We start from the raw sequence: 16,531 nt of genomic DNA on the forward strand, positions 1-16,531 counted from the left end.
TTTCTTATACCTTGAAAACTGAGAGTGGCGGAGAAAGTGAGGAATCCTGTCTGATCCAGATTCTGCATTTCTTCCACCCATTTTATCATTTACTCATTGATATACTCAGCTAATGGGACATTTCCCTATTCAGAAAACATATCAGAATATCTACATAAATATTTGTATTCTGTGTCTCTGCATTGTTTCTTTCTTTATATCTCAAACACACGCATACACAAACATACTCTCTCACACTTGTGTGTGTGTATATATATTCATATATATGCATATGGTATATTAAGTATAATAATGTAATAATATTACATATTTTATGTATATACATATTCATACATTTCTACCTTTCTTCTTGAGGAAATCCATATTTAATATTTTAGTCACACTTTAAGGGAAAAAAAAAGCCAAAGGAACAGAATCCAGATATAAAAGCCACTAGTAATTGGCATCATTCAAGTGGACAAAAAAGGAAATTGGTTATCTAGGGTCCCACCAACTATGATATGCTGTTGTTTCAGATGTTTTATAATAGATAAATCTTCACTATAGCCATTTTACTCGAAAGCCATAGCTATCTGGCTTAATTTCAGAAACATTTACTTAGTGAAATTTATCTCTTGATATTTAACTAAGAGGTTAGTTAGAATAAAGAATTCTTTCTGTTTTGTAGATTCACACATTCATTTATTCATTTACACTGTAAAGACTGATTTTTTTCTACTCTAGGTTCTGTGGTTACAGCAGTGAAAAAACTACCAATCTCGTGGAACATGTCTAGTAGGAGAAGGAACAGATTTAAACACGTAGACAAAGAAATATATCATTATGTAAGTTACACTTGCAAGTGCTGTGAAGAGGGGATGCATGTAGATGCATTTTTTTCCACATTGTTGGGATACTAATGTCCACACAAAAGTACAGAACATAAAAAGAGAGAGAGAGAGAGAGAGAACATAACATATTTTTGGTGAACAAATGTAGAAAGTGACCTACCTGTAAAAAGCTGATTTACCATGTTTTGTAAAGACAAAGTGGGCAGATTTATAATGTATTTCTTAAGCATATTCCATAGAGTATTTTAAAAATAATTGTAAAAAAAAAAACCAATTAAAATGTCTTTGTTCCTTGCAGGCATAACCTTAATTTGATGCTCTGGGAACTGGATTCTCCTGTGAGTCCAATATCCCTACCTATCCTATACTTACAGTACTTAATTCTGTCTGTGAAATCTTTAGCATGATTAAAAAATTGAGCCATCAGCTTTAGTACTATGGAAGGAGGAAAATAAGGGTACATAAGTTTTGCTTTTTTAATATAGTAAGGTGGGAACTCCGATTAGAAAGCCTGTTTTTTCCCTGTGAACACCGAGGCGGCATGATGTAATGAGAGCGCAGAAGAGAAAGGTACAGCAGGTGACAAACTTGAGGAGCACAAAGACCAGGCAAACCACAGACTAGGAAAAATATTCACATCAAGTAATTCTGACAAAGGAACTCCATTCAGAATACGTGCACATCCTCCACAACTCAGGGATGAAAATATAACAAGCCCAATTAAAGGAACAAATCCAAAGCGATCAGACACTTCATAAAAGACGTATGAGCAGTCAATAATGACAGGAAAAGAATGTCAACATCTGTAATTGTCAAGGAAATGCAAATTACGACTACAGCTGGATTCCACTTCACACCACCTCAGTGGTAGGAATTAAAAAGACCAGCAGTGAGGGGGCGCCTGGGTGGCACAGCGGTTAAGCATCTGCCTTCGGCTCAGGGCATGATCCCGGCGTTATGGGATCGAGCCCCACATCGGGCTCCTCTGCTATGAGCCTGCTTCTTCCTCTCCCACTCCCCCTGCTTGTGTTCCTTCTCTCGCTGGCTGTCTCTATCTCTGTCAAATAAATAAATAAAATCTTTAAAAAAAAAAAAAAAAAACAGCAGTGGGGCGCCTGGGTGGCACAGCGGTTAAGCGTCTGCCTTCGGCTCAGGGCGTGATCCCGGTGTTATGGGATCAAGTCCCACATCGGGCTCCTCCACTGTGAGCCTGCTTCTTCCTCTCCCACTCCCCCTGCTTGTGTTCCCTCTCCCACTCCACCTGCTTGTGTTCCCTCTCACTCTGGCTGTCTCTCTGTCAAATAAATAAATAAATAAAATCTTTAAAAAAAAAAAAAAAACAGCAGTGACTTCCTGGGAAAACGGTGCATAGGAGGACCCTAGGCTCTCCTCAACCCGGGGATACACCTAGACTACAGCCTCATCAGTGTCAGTAACTCAGAAAATGACCTGAAGACTGGCAGAATAGACTCTCCACACCTAAATTTAGAGAAGAGGCCACAATGAGGTGAAAAATGCAGTCGAGAGCCAAACGGGCCTGTTGAACTGGCCACAGGACAGGCATCATTTGCCCTGTCCTTCACTGGTAACGTCTTCATTTTAAAATATGCAGAACATGCTAATTTAAGAATCAGTCATATGATATTCAAACTTTCCTTTTTGACCTCAGCCAACACCCCCTTATAGGCTCTGTTAAGGTCAGCTCCTGCTCAGGGAGGAGCACCTGCTCATTCCTAACTGTTAACAAAACACAGGCAGCGGTGATAACTGAGATCCAAGCAAAGCCGGACACATTTGAATTCAGCGCAACTTTCGGTGAACACAGTACCGTGCAAAGTGAGGGCAGCCCATATTTCATAGACCACTCATTTCTTTTTTCTCAATTATAAAACAAACACTGCAATGAAAATCTTCACCCAAGTGTTTTATTATGCCTTTGGCACATTCTTAAAATTGGACTAGCTGACTAAAATTATACAAACATTTTTTAAGGCTCCTGAAAACATAATGTTAAGTTGATTTCCAGAAAAACTATATATTATTGTCTTCTTGACGTCCATGATGTAGAATGTGCCAGTCTTTTTGAACTATTACTAATAGTCTTACTCATCAATTTTAACATTTTTGTACTTTCATCAATTTTCTACACATAGCCTTCAACATTTATGTGCATGATGGTGTTTAGTACTTTGAATCATATCTTCATGAGTTTACCACTTTATCTTATCTGGGGCAAATACTTCTCAAAATACAATATGCCTCTTAATTTTAGATAGTTTTATGGTCACATTCAAGTAACTCTACCGTTGTTAATTTCTCTACTCCACTCGACCACAGAAATATTTCTTCTGATTATTTAAAAGCTTAATATTTATTTTAATTCAAATAGACATAGGCTTGGGTTTTTTTTTTCTTTCAGTGTTTGAAAGGATGCACAATTGAGGAGTATCTGTGGGCACATCAGTCTTTTGGGGGACAGTTTCTGGCAAAGGACAGCTCAGTTGGAAATAAGATTCTGTACTTTGATATCACTGCTGAAAAATAATGCTGCATTATGGACACTGGTATGGTGCAAAAATAAATGTTTGTGTAAAAATATTAACCAATATACAACATTAATATGAGTTCAATGTTTCACTCTTGATTTATAAGCTGCAGCATCTCTGTGCTTTTCTGACAAAAAAACCTTGACTCACGCATAGCCTTTCATCCGGGAAACAGGCCTCTCTATGGCCAAGATTCCATACACCTCCCCATCAGATGTGGGGACCGAGCTATAACAATACTAAAACTAAAGTATTTTTCCATATTTTTCAAATAATTTCCAAGGAGTATGTATTATAAATACAGCCACATGACAGAATTTATCTACCAGAAATTAGCACTTTTGAAAGTCTATATTTATTATGTGACTTTGGTTTATATTGGTCAAAGGAATAGAATCGGCCAGAAATAGATTTACTTAGTGTACAATAAAGATGATGTCATAAACCAATAGATAAACAAAGAGTTGCTTATTAACTAGTAGGAAAAAATGGTTTAAAAATGTGAGGAAAAGAGTTACATACAATATTACAAAATATGACAGACTTGTATCTAAAATAATTCAAGATACTCCTATAAAATATGGTAATGAAAAACATAATATAGATACCTCCTTATTTAAATTTAAGGTGGAGAACAGCTACAAAACCAAAAAAATAAATAAAATTTTTCCAAATAAAAATATAAATATTCTTCATGAGAGGAATCATCAGAAATGAAAGACAATCAGCAAATTGTTATATTCTCTTTACTTGTTAAGTATATATTTCAAATATTCCTCTGTCAAAATAAAACAGACTCCTTTCCAAAGAATTTCCATTGAGAGACAAAGAAGCACATACCCTTAAAGGATATTTCCTACTCTTAATAACAATATAGTGACATATTTACTCTCAAACATGACTAGTCATAAATGTAAACAGCTGATGCTTTCTGGAGAAAAATTATCCATAGAAAAATTTAGCGAGAGCTTTAAAAGTGTTCAAAACATGTAATTCAACAATTACACTTCTAAGACTGATGCTAAAGAAACAGAGAAATATGTACATAGAGATATGAATCAATCTTAAAAATAATAGGATGAATAGATATGATGAAATAATGGTTTGCAACATAAACCAAATGAAAGAAAATACACCAAAATGTTGAAAGCAGCTGTCTTTAGATAAAAGATCATAGGGAAATTTTGCTTTTTTTCCATAGGTATTTCAGCATTTCTCTTTTACTTATTAATTTATTTTAGAGAAAGGGGGGGGAGAAAGAGGAGCACAAGCAGGAGGAGCAGAAGGAGAGGGAGAGAGGGAGAATCTCAAGCAGACTCCCCACTGAGCGCAGAGCCTAACACAGGGCTCAAGGTCAGGACCCTGAGATCGTGACCTGAGCCTAAACCATGAGTTGTACGCTTAAGTGACTGTGCCACCCAGGCGCCCCAGATATTTCAGTATTTTTCAATTTGCTTTTCTATACTCAACATGTTACTTTTATAATTAAGTTCAAGGATAATTTAATTATAAAGTATTAAACTACATAAAAACAGTGTTCACTAAAAGTATTTAGTCTGTATTAAACATAAACATTACATTATCAAGTGAAAATCAACATTCAGATTTGTATTTGGATATGATCCCAATTTTGTTTAATGAATTATCATAATATACATGCATGTAAAATCACTGAGAAGAAATATGGAAAAACATAAACATAAATTGTCCATTGGTTAAGACATCCCTGATTCAAGCTATTTCTTCACATCTGTCTGCATTTTCTAGTTATTCATAATGAATATGTGTGCTTTTTACAATAAGGAGAATGGATTCATAAAACACGGTCTAAATAGATCTACCATATATCAAAATCGTCTGCTTTACATGAAACAGTGAGAAATTCTACTTTGATCGCATACAAACTATCATGTTTACCTGAAATGTCAGAGGAATTCCACAGTAGCTATTACACCTTCATCACAATCACCAAGATTTCATGTGGAGCAGTAACCTCATCCCTTCATTATCCCCCACACTACCTCCCAGCACAGCAGCATGCTGAGTTTCACCACTGTGAGATGGAAAAGGAGAATTTGGAATCAAGAGATTTGCCTTCTTGCTACTTAGTAGCTGAATGACTGTAAAGTCATTTGATCTCTCTGTGCCTAAGACTCCAAATGTGATAAATGAAGATAATAATTTTCACACAAATTCATTTATGAGGATTAAAGTAAATAGTGATAGGGTACCTGCGTGGCTCAGTCGGTTAAGTGCCCGACTCTTGATTTTGGTTCAAGTCATGATGATCTCAGGGTCGTGGGACAGAGCCCCACATCAGGCTCCATGGTGAGCGTGGAGCCTAATTCTCTCTCTCCTTCTCTGTCTGCTCCTCCCCCCACTAATGCTCTCTCTCTCTAAAAAAAAAAAAATTAAATAAATAAACAAATAATGATATAAAAGTGAGCATTCACTATAATTGAGTGACACTTATGGTTATTTTTGCGCATGTCAATTTTTGTTGTATCCCATACCTAAAGAATTTCTGAGGTGGCCTTCACCTGAAGAGTTATACAATGGAAAAAATTAAATCACAAATAGAAGCAAATAAAAAGAATATAAAGAAAGACTACAAAGAGGTGAGCCCTTTGGTTTAAGAGACTTGCCAAATTAAGTTTAAAGACTGGTTCCTGAAAACCACAGTGGTTCTCAGAGCTAGAAAGTAAAAGGATGCATACAATTATTTAGACAAAATATACAGTACTTTTCTAATGATTCGCAAATACATTTTTCAATTAGGATTCTAAATCTTGATATGAGCACATTTTGATTGCTAGAAATGGGAACACAACTCCTCGCTTCACAAAAATGAAAGTTTATTATAAGTTAAGGGAATGACCCCCAGACTAGATGATGACGATCCTCAAAAAGAAATTGGAACAGGGACTCGACCACTGGTAGCACCTCTCTGTTATTTATTTCTAATCACCATGTTACCATTGACAATTGGTCACTTCAAATGAACAGAAATCCAAATTTCAATTTTATGAAAGAGATTTCCCTTAATCATTTGCTTCAAAGCATGGATCACATCCTTGTTCCTTAGACTATAAATCAATGGGTTCAACATGGGGCTCAAAAACGTATAAAAGACTGCAAATACTTTGGACTCCTCTACAGACTTCTCAGATGGACTCCTTAGGTACATACAGAAGAGGGTTCCATAAAATAGGGTGACTATTGTCAAGTGGGAACCACAAGTAGAAAAGGCTTTGCTCCTGCCTTCAGCGGAACGGATCCTCAAGATGGCTGCAATAATGAAAAGGTAGGATAGCACAATGATGAAGAGAGAGCTTGACAGAGTCAAACCAGCAACTACCAGCATCGCCATCTTCTTGACGGAGGTGTCGGAGCAGGCCAACAGTAGAAGAGGTGGGTCTGCACAGTAGAAATGGTTGATTTCAAGGGAGCCACAGAAGGACAAGTGGAAAGTCAGCAGTGTCTGGGAGAGTCCATTAAGGTAACCACAGGTATAAGACACCGTGACTAGAGAGAAGCAAATGTTCTTGGACATCCTGGTACTGTAATGTAAAGGGCTACAGATGGCTACATAGCGATCCAATGCCATTGAAGCAAGGATATAAAACTCAGTGATCACCAGGGCAATGAAGACAAGACACTGTGTGAAGCATCCAGCATAGGAGATGGTCTTCTGGCCTGAGAGGAAATTGTGCAGCATATTGGGAGTGGTATTGGAGGAATAGCAGATGTCTACAAGGGAGAGGTGGCTCAGGAAGAAGTACATGGGCGTTTGGAGGTGGGAGTTGGTCCTGATCAGCACAATCATGCACACATTCCCTGCCAACGTGACCAGGTAGATCACCAGAAACACCCCACACAGGATCTTCTCTAGTACTGGGTCATCGGTGAGTCCCAAGAGAATGAATTCTGTCACTGTGGTGTGGTTTGGGGAAGTCATTTTCTTATACCTTGAAAACTGAGAGTGGCGGAGAAAGTGAGGAATCCTGTCTGATCCAGATTCTGCATTTCTTCCACCCATTTTATCATTTACTCATTGATATATTATTAGGAAATTTCTCTTCTCTCTTAACAAATACTTCAGAACATCTACATATTTTTGTCCTGCATCTCTCCGTAACCTCTTTCTCTTTATCTCTCTCTCCTTCTTGCTCTTGCTTTCACGTGTGTGTGTGTGTGTGTGTGTGTGTGTGTGTGTGTGTGTGTGTGGTGTATAAAATCACATTGATACTTGACTTCTTGGAGAACTCCCTATTCAGTACTTTTTTTTCAAATTTTGTAAAAAGGAAAGTATAGGAATTAAAAGCAGGGGGTCATTGGTATCATTCAAATGGAAAAATAAAGGACGTTGTATTTCTAGAGTCCCTCCAGATCTGATACCCTATACTGCAGATACAAAATAGAAGAAATAATTATTACAGAATTTTCACCTGAAACCCACAGTAGTATGTCTTAGTGTTAGTCAGAAGACATTGAATTAGTGAATTTATCTCTTGATATATGACTAAGAAGGTACTGAATGGAGCGTCAATCTCTCTGCTTTGTGAATTTATCACTCATTTATACACACATGTACATGGACACTGAAAATATTTTTTTTCTGTTGTAAGTTCTGGGTTTATAGCATCAAACAAATTCCCCATCCTCAGGAATCATATGTTGTAGGAGAAGTAACAGATATTACCACACAGACAAAGCTATAGAATGTGGTGTCAGAAGCAAGTAATATGAAGAAAAGTGAAGGTAGGATGCTTTTAGATAAACATTCAGAGAAGGCTCTTCTAAGAAAGAATAATTTAAACAGTAAATAAATAAAGAATCCAACTCTCTGGAGAAGAATGTGGAGATTTTTGTTTCCATTTTTTGAACAACTAACACATATATGAACATATTTGTTTTGAAAAGCACAGATGATGTTTAAATGTGGTCTTAGCTTTCAGCTGGAGCCACTCTCTCAATGCTTTATGAAAATAAAGCATGACTGGAAAACAATGTGCCTCAAAAGCTGTGCCTAAAGCTATTTTTACTTAGTTTTCACATATACATCAGAAGGGCTTGCATATAATAATTGGTTTTTCAGAGATGCTATAAAATATTAACATATGAATAGAAAAATCAAGTACAATTGATGAAATTAATTTTGTCCATATTGGAGGGATATTCACCTTCATACAGAAGAACAAACATAGTCTTAGTGAAGAAATGTAGAAAATGACCTACCTGTAAAAGTTGACTTACTGTATTTTATAAAAACATGGTGGAAACATTTATAATGTATTTCTCAGGTGCATTCTCTAGAGTATTTTAGAAATCATTCTGAAAAACTAATCAAAACAGTCTTTGTTCCTCAAGGACACAACCTTAATTTGGTGCCTTGAGATCCTAGATTCTCCTTTGAGCCCCAAATTTCAACCTATTATCTATGTACCCTGCTTGGTACTGAGTGCATGAGATCTTTAGCACACGTAGTGAAACTAGCCAACACCTTTAATCACCATGGAAGAAGGAAAATATGAATATATAAGTTTTGTATTTTTTGTGTAGTAAAGATGAGAGAATTCTCATCAGGAGATGTCAGTGTTTCTCTTTAGGTACTGAGTTTAGGTCATCTAATGAGAGTGAGGGGAAGAGAGGTGGAGTCAGTGAGAGATTTGAGGAGCAGAAGGAATGTATGAAGGAGAAAAGTAACATCACCAAAACTCCAGTATTAATGTGTGTGGATCACAGGACTAAATGTAACACTAAATCTACAAGTCCTCTAGGGACAAAAATAAAAGAATGTCTTCATAATTTTAAGGTAACCAAAGTAGGAAGGACAGAAAAATCATTCATCGTGAAACAAATACATAAATTTTATGACACCAAATTTCAAAACACGCCCTCTTCAAAAATAATGTGATGAAAATAGAAAGGTGAGCCACAGACTTGAGAAAATAATCATATGGAGTAATTCTGACAAAGACTTTATCCAGAATACATAAAGATCCTCCATAACTCACTGATGAAAATGAAACAACAACAAAATGTAACAGACAATTCATAAAAGAAGACACGTGAATGGTCAAAAACTACATGAAAATAATTTCAATATCTATAATTGTCAAAGACATGTAAATTATAGCTACAACGAGATAACACTTCACACCCAACCTCCACGGCAAGAATTGAATCGACTGTAACAAAAGGAAGCAACTCGAACTCTCATAAAGTTGCAGGATTGCAGAATTCTTCTCTCACAGTTTTGAAGAATGAATCTCAGGGACACAAAAGGGTGAAGTAAAGTGAAAGTTTATTAAGTGAAGATGAGAGCAGAAAGGAAAGAAAAAGCACTGTGTAGAATGAGAGGGGTCCCAATGGGTTACCATTGAGGGTTTCTAGGGCTGGTCTTGTATTGAGAGCTTGACCAGGGAGCTCATGGCCTTGAGATTCTTGTGCCATCTTGGTTTGAGCAAGGACTATTGACAGCACCCTTAAGGACTTACTTCTCCGAGGGCTGGTCATTTTCTGTGATTACACCGTAGTGTAACCCCTAACAGCTGGGGCCAGGTGGTCTGGTCCGTTTCCTTATCTCTTGTTCACTCTTAGGGCTTTTGTCTTCCAGGAATAGTTTCAGAACCTAGTCAGGGGGCCCCCTACCTCTCCCTGCCTTACCTTAATCTTTTCCTTACTCAGTAATATACCACTTGATGGAATGTAAAATAATTTTTAACTACTTTAGAAAACTGGTTATTTCTTATAAAATTTCTTAGAAAGTTACACCTTCTTACAAAACTATGACCCAGCAATTCTACTCTTAAGTATGTATCCAAGACAAAAGAAGATACATGCCCTCAAAGAAACTCAAATGTATACTGGCAGATGCATGGATAAACAGACTGTGGTATGTCCATATAACGGAACACTGCGCAGAAATAAAAATGAACATACTACTCATGCACCTGAACGAATCTCAGAAACATTAGTGAGAGGGGGTCAACTTCCTAAATGGTAAAGTAATAACCTCCCCAAACCTGCTCTGGCATAAAAGAAACAAGAACACTGGCAAAAAGTATCTGAGGCAACTTTTTCGGAACTCTGGGAATTAATCAAAGCCTTGCAGCGATCCTAGGAGTGTTTATTCCAGAAACATGGCAGGGAATCCTGCTAAGAAGGGTGAGCTTTGCGGCAGTTCCTCTTTGCTCTATTCCCACACCCTCTCCCCAGTTACATAGGAGCCTTGAAAACAGGAATTAGGATTACCTGGCTGTACACACTGGTCAGACTGCATTGAGCTTTACATTTAAAACTTCTACATTTTATGGGGAGTAAATTTACCTTCATAAATATGACTTAATGATAAATTTTGCTTTCTTCAGAGTCCAGCAGATCTAATTATTTACTGTTAATTCTGGGGTACAATGTTATAAGGGCTCTTTTATACTATGGATTATATGCTATAGATTAACACACAGAGCAAAAAGTTTAAGCACTGAGAGAGGTTTTCCTCAAACCCATTCTTTACTAGAAAATTCTTAAACAGTTACATCAAGGGTGGAACCCAGAATGCTATCTGGCTTATCCATTAGTTCTTCTCTTGTCTTTATTTCTATTGTCACTGAAGCCTGGAAGGAAAAGGGGTGTGGGGGATGAAAAGGAGAGAAGGGGGAGGAGTAGTTAAATGAAGAATTCTCAGTAGTGAATAGGGGTTGTCAAGGCAACTACTTCTGGGCTTTCTTTGTGTGATAGGGGCCCAAAGAGTTTTTGCCCAGCCTGCAGGACCATTTACATTTCGAAATCCTATCATCACAAATTGCATATTCTTAGAGAATCAAGTACACTGAATGATCAGTATAATAAAACATGATATTTACATGTTAAACAATCTGACAAACGGAGAAAAGGGAAAACACATGAAACCCTGAAATCTAGGAACTATAGAAAAACCAAAGGAGCAAGAGCTGCATATGACAAGTTTTAGCCTAAAGGTCATGCTTCTGTGCTGCCTTGTGGCCTGATTTTTTTCCTGATCCTGTCCCCATGAGGAGAGCCTGACTGCTAGTCTAATCCCAACATTTGTGTGTAACTATCACTAACATACTAAGAAGTTTCTGACTTCCGGGGTTTGTTTTTAAATATATTAGAATAAGTAGGCAGTCAGTAGGCTAAATAAGCCAAAATATAGTGACTTTAATACTGTTAGTTGAGGGGACCCTGATCACTTCCTCATGTGAAAAGTAAGCTCAAATCAATCACTTTCAATATAATAATATTGTTCATTATTGCAACCCAGCGCTTTTAAAAACACTGCACATACATGTATTTTTCTATAGGCAGAATTCCATGCGCTGTGATAGGCAGGGTTGAAAATATGTAAGAATCCACAAATTGCATCACGTGGGAAAACATCTAAACCCTCTCCTAATAAAGTTAACACTGGTTTTAACATTCCTGTTGAGGTGAAAACAGCATAAAGTGCAAATCCTAAACTAGGAGTCTGTAAATGAGCAGTGAATAGGCAAAGAATTTAATTTTGTGGCGTAAATGTACAGTGGACTGCAGTAGCTATTATAAAGCAAGATTTCTTCTGATATTTCATGACTCCACCCTTACCGCCAACATACACACACGTATGCAAATACATACATACCCTGCCTGCATACACATGATGAATATCTGAGCCATTTCAGGCAACGCTGTCCTTTCTGCAGAGATGCAGTCTTGCTCGTAATGCAATTGTCCTAAAAGTATGGAAAATTGAGGCCACGATGTGAGAAGTCTACGAAAGACAATAAGTGAATTCAGAGTATGAGAGAGGAAACAAGAGACAGACAGAGGGAGAAAAAGAAAAAGAGAGAGAGACCTCATGGCACTAAGAACTCCAGGCTGTGTTAGTTCAAAGTAGCTTTGTGTTCCTTCATTGAAAAAAGTCCTGAATACTCAATTGCTGTATTGAAATCACATCTACTTTATGTAATATGAAATATGTAGGATACTGAAATATCATGTTTATTAAAATGTTTAATTTCAAAGAAGACAAGACAAGTTGTTTCAAAAAGAAATAAGACATTATCCAGCAGACCATCCAACCAGCTACCAGAGGACTTTTCTTTTCTTTTTTTAAAGATTTTATTTATTTATTTATTTGACAGAGATAGAGACAGCCAGCGAGAGAGGGAACACAAGCAGGGGGAGTGGGAGAGGAAGAAGCAGGCTCATAGTGGAGGAGCCTGATGTGGGGCTCGATCCCATAACGCCGGGATCACTCCCTGAGCCGAAGGCAGACGTTTAACCACTGTGCCACCCAGGCGCCCCAGAACTTTTCTTTTCTAACACTGACTTTCTGAAATAGTGCTTCTTGATGACTTTTAGTTCCAGATGCCAGAAGCAACATTTTGTCTTCCATCGCCCAGTGTCTTCAGTCGGACTGATTTCTTTCTTAATTTTAAAGCTTTTACTGATAGCCTGTTTATAAAGGCAGGGAGATGTTGATATAAGGAGGTTTCGCTTCTTAAGGACCTCTTAGTCTATGTATTTTTTTTTTTTTAAGATTTATTTGTTTATTGGAGAGTGAGAGCAAGCGGAAGGAGGGGCAAAGGGAGAGAGAGAGAGAGAGAATCCTAAGGCAGATTCCCCACTGAGCACGCAGCCTGATGCGGGGCTCCACCCCAGACCCCGAGATCATGACCTGAGCCCAAACCAAGAGTCAGCCACTTAACCTACTGAGCCACCCAGGTGCCCCTAGTCTATATGTATATTACACTGTATTTTTACAATTTGTTTCTCTAACCAAGAGCTTGATTAGAGCTGCAAAATCTACAAAATCACAGGAATGGGCTTGTGTAAGTGTCTACCTTAGGAAGGATGATGGAGGGTCAAGGCAATTATAAAGGAGGTAATATTTGAGCTGTGTCTTGAAAGAAGAAGAGCTCTCCAGGAAAAGAATGATGAGATAGGAAGAGACCATTGAATAAGCAAGAAAAATGTGTTTTTGATATGCAATGCCTGAAATGAAGAATAAAGGAAGATAAAATGATAATATTTGGATTCAATGTCTTATCAAAAACTCTAAGCTATAATGAAAGCAAAATTATTTCTTAGTCTCCTTTAAGTGGCTACTTTTTTATTACGATGATAGTCTTTCCATGGCAAAATAATATACTAGAGTCACACTTAGTATATTTTACCCAGTTCCAACCAGTTTAAAACACTTTTTGCTTACATGTCAGTGGTCATTATAAAGAAAATCCAGTTCTACTGGGGAGATGTCCCAATTAAGAAAATACCAGTCAAACCAACTCAAAGTTTTAAACTTGTCCCAATGAGGGGCGCCTGGGTGGCTCAGTCGTTAAGCGTCTGCCTTCGGCTCAAGCCGTGATCCCAGAGTCCTGGGATCGAGCCCCACCTCGGGCTCCTCCGCTGGGAGCCTGCTTCTTCCTCTCCCACTCCCCCTGCTTGTGTTCCCTCTCTCACTGGCTGTCTCTCTCTCTGTTAATAAATAAATAAAATCTTTAATAAATAAATAAATAAATAAATAAATAAATAAATAAATAAACTTGTCCCAATGTAATTGCAGTCAGTGGTAAAATAGATATCTACAGTTATTTGCTAAGGCATTAGGCAAAGCCTATGTATCCTGCCCTAGCTCTTTAAGCTTGAACTGCTTACCCATTCAGAGATCAAACGACATGACACTTTCCCTACAGGAATTATAAAGAATACTTCTTTCCTAAGTTCAGAAACCTCTGCTCTACAGATCCTTGGTGTTCTTGTTCTGTGATTCCCGCTTATATTTACCTTATGATTTGTTCCCATCATTCCCTCAGTGATCCAGTTTACTTTTCCAGGTCAGAAATGCTTGACTTTTGGGGGCTCCTGGGTGGCTCAGTCGGTTAAGTGTCCAACTCTTGGTTTCAACTCAGGTCATGATCTCAGTGTCATGAGATCCACCCCCATGTCGGCTCCATGCTCAATGTGGAGTCTGCCTGAGGTTCTCTCTCCCTCTCCCCCTGGCCCTCTAGCTCATGCTGTCTCTCTCTCTCACTTTCTAAAAATAAATAAATAAATCTTTAAAAAGAAGAAATGCTTAACTTCAGCACCTCTGTCAGGATTAAGTTCTAATATTTTTTTCTGGTTCACTGGGGATAAGAAGCAGTCTCTACGCCCTATTTGGGTCCTCTAGACAAGTCTGGATCAGCCTAGTCCTTATTACCTGTCCTTTGCATTTTACATACACCACCTTTCAATCATGGAGCCATCAACTGGGGAAAAAGATGGTGTTATCCCTCCTGCTATTTCAGTCTTTCTCTATCTCACCAATTTTTCTACTGTGTTTTATGCCTCTGAACAGGGAGTCGTAATGTGATATTTGATTATTTTCAAGCACATAGGTTTCTGTGGAATTAGTGGGATTTATACAGAGTCGCCATATTCCCCAGGATGCCAGGACATTTGGTCCATCTCCACTATCAAAAATGACAACAGTAAAACTCATGACACAATAAAATGGAGCAAGGGTGAATAGAAGTGGATTTTGTCATTTCTATGCTCCTAAAATCCCATACTTTGCTGATTCTAAATACAGAAGTAAAAAGAGGTTGTTTTAAAAATTTTACCTAAGGAAGTTTTGACCTCCTTGTTTCTCAGACTGTAGATGAGAGGATTTAACATGGGGATAACCACTGTATAAAACACAGATACCACTTTGTCTTGGTCCATTGAGTAGCTGGAGCTGGGGCGCAGATACATGAACAGAATTGTGCCAAAGAAGATAGTGACCACCATCCAGTGGGAAGCGCAGGTGGAGAAGGCTTTGTGCCTCCCTTGGGCAGAATGGATCCTCAAGATGGCAACAAGGATGTACAGATATGAAATGAGAATAATCAGGAGGCAGCTCAGTTCATTGAAACTGGCAAAAGCAAAAATGACAACTTCATTGACACGTGTATCAGAACAAGAGAGTTTCAGGAGGGGCGGAGTGTCACAGAAAAAGTGGTTGATGACATTTGAGTGGCAGAAAGACAGCTGAAAGGTGAAGCCAGTGTGAATGGCAGCATTCAGAAAACCTGCAAGATACGTGGCCAACACCAGAAGGACATTAAGATGCGGGGACATAGTAACTGTGTAAAGAAGAGGCTTGCAGATGGCCACATAACGGTCATAGGCCATCACGGCCAACAAGAAACCCTCAATGCCAGCAAAGCAACCAAAAAAGAAAAATTGAGTGGCACATCCATGAAATGAAATGACTGGGTTCTGCACCCAGAAATTCACTAGCATATTAGGGGCAATGACAGAAGAATAACAGAAGTCAACAAGGGACAAGTTACTGAGGAAAAAGTACATTGGAGTGTGGAGACGTGGGTCAGTCTTGATTAACAGGATCATGCCGAGATTTCCAAACACAGTGATCGTATAGATGACTAGAAACACCATAAAAAGAAGGCACTGTAGTTCTGGATGATTCCTGAATCCCATGAGAATAAATTCAGTCACTGTCGTATGGTTGCTCATATCTTTGTCTCAGAATGATGTTTCATTTGCTGTACAACCAGAAAGAAGCCAAGGGAATAAATTGTACAAAGAAAAAAAATACCAAGAAAATAAAATAGTTCATTCTCTGCTGTATGTATGATTAACTCTAAGAATGCCCTGAGAACTTGTGTATTAAAGCTCTTTATTTTCTTATAGCAGTGAAAAGAAATTCCTTAAGTAAATTCAGTAACCCATCTTATTTAAAATTAATATGTGTGTGTGTGTGTGTGTGTGTGTGTATATGTATATGGGTGTGAAGTCTTTGACAATCGACCCTGTTTGTCCATATCCTACCTTATCTCCCAACTTTTCTCTCCTCCTCCTTTGGTCCTACTGCCTTCACTTCCTATGATCCAATTCCTTGCATTTATCTTGGCAATTAAACATACAATATAGTTGAATATCCTTGCTGTATGCAATTCTGCTCTTCCTCTTTCCTCTCAAGCCTACTCTTACCAGGCTTGTGCCCTATTATTCCATGAAATATCTCTTGTCTAAGGCATCAGGAGTCTTTATGTTGCCAAATCCCGTGGTCAATTCTCATTCCTCATCTTTTTGATCTATCAATAACATTTGACAGAGTTGATTTCTTACTACTCCTTGAAAGACTTTCTTCTCTTATGTTCC

The 16,531-nt window shown here is 38.0% G+C and overlaps 2 protein-coding genes across 2 annotated transcripts; both read right to left on the bottom strand.

The window, feature by feature from the left end:
* Positions 1–6,365: 6,365 nt before the first annotated feature.
* Positions 6,366–7,334, bottom strand: LOC125282579 (olfactory receptor 5M10-like). The gene has a single exon (XM_048217663.1). It carries the CDS (start codon positions 7,332–7,334, stop codon positions 6,366–6,368), a length of 969 nt encoding a protein of 322 aa, XP_048073620.1.
* Positions 7,335–14,944: 7,610 nt separating this feature from the next.
* Positions 14,945–15,886, bottom strand: LOC113246504 (olfactory receptor 1020-like). Its single transcript, XM_026487100.3, has one exon. It carries the CDS (start codon positions 15,881–15,883, stop codon positions 14,945–14,947), a length of 939 nt encoding a protein of 312 aa, XP_026342885.2. The 5' UTR covers positions 15,884–15,886.
* Positions 15,887–16,531: the final 645 nt, after the last annotated feature.

This window comes from Ursus arctos, unplaced genomic scaffold (assembly GCF_023065955.2).
Source record: "Ursus arctos isolate Adak ecotype North America unplaced genomic scaffold, UrsArc2.0 scaffold_23, whole genome shotgun sequence".
Taxonomy (NCBI): Eukaryota; Metazoa; Chordata; class Mammalia; order Carnivora; family Ursidae; genus Ursus; species Ursus arctos.

Excerpts from the sequence above, each read along its gene's own strand:
- LOC125282579 (XM_048217663.1), bottom strand. The coding sequence starts at position 7,334 with ATGACTTCCCCAAACCACACCACAGTGACAGAATTCATTCTCTTGGGA.
- LOC113246504 (XM_026487100.3), bottom strand. The coding sequence starts at position 15,883 with ATGAGCAACCATACGACAGTGACTGAATTTATTCTCATGGGATTCAGG.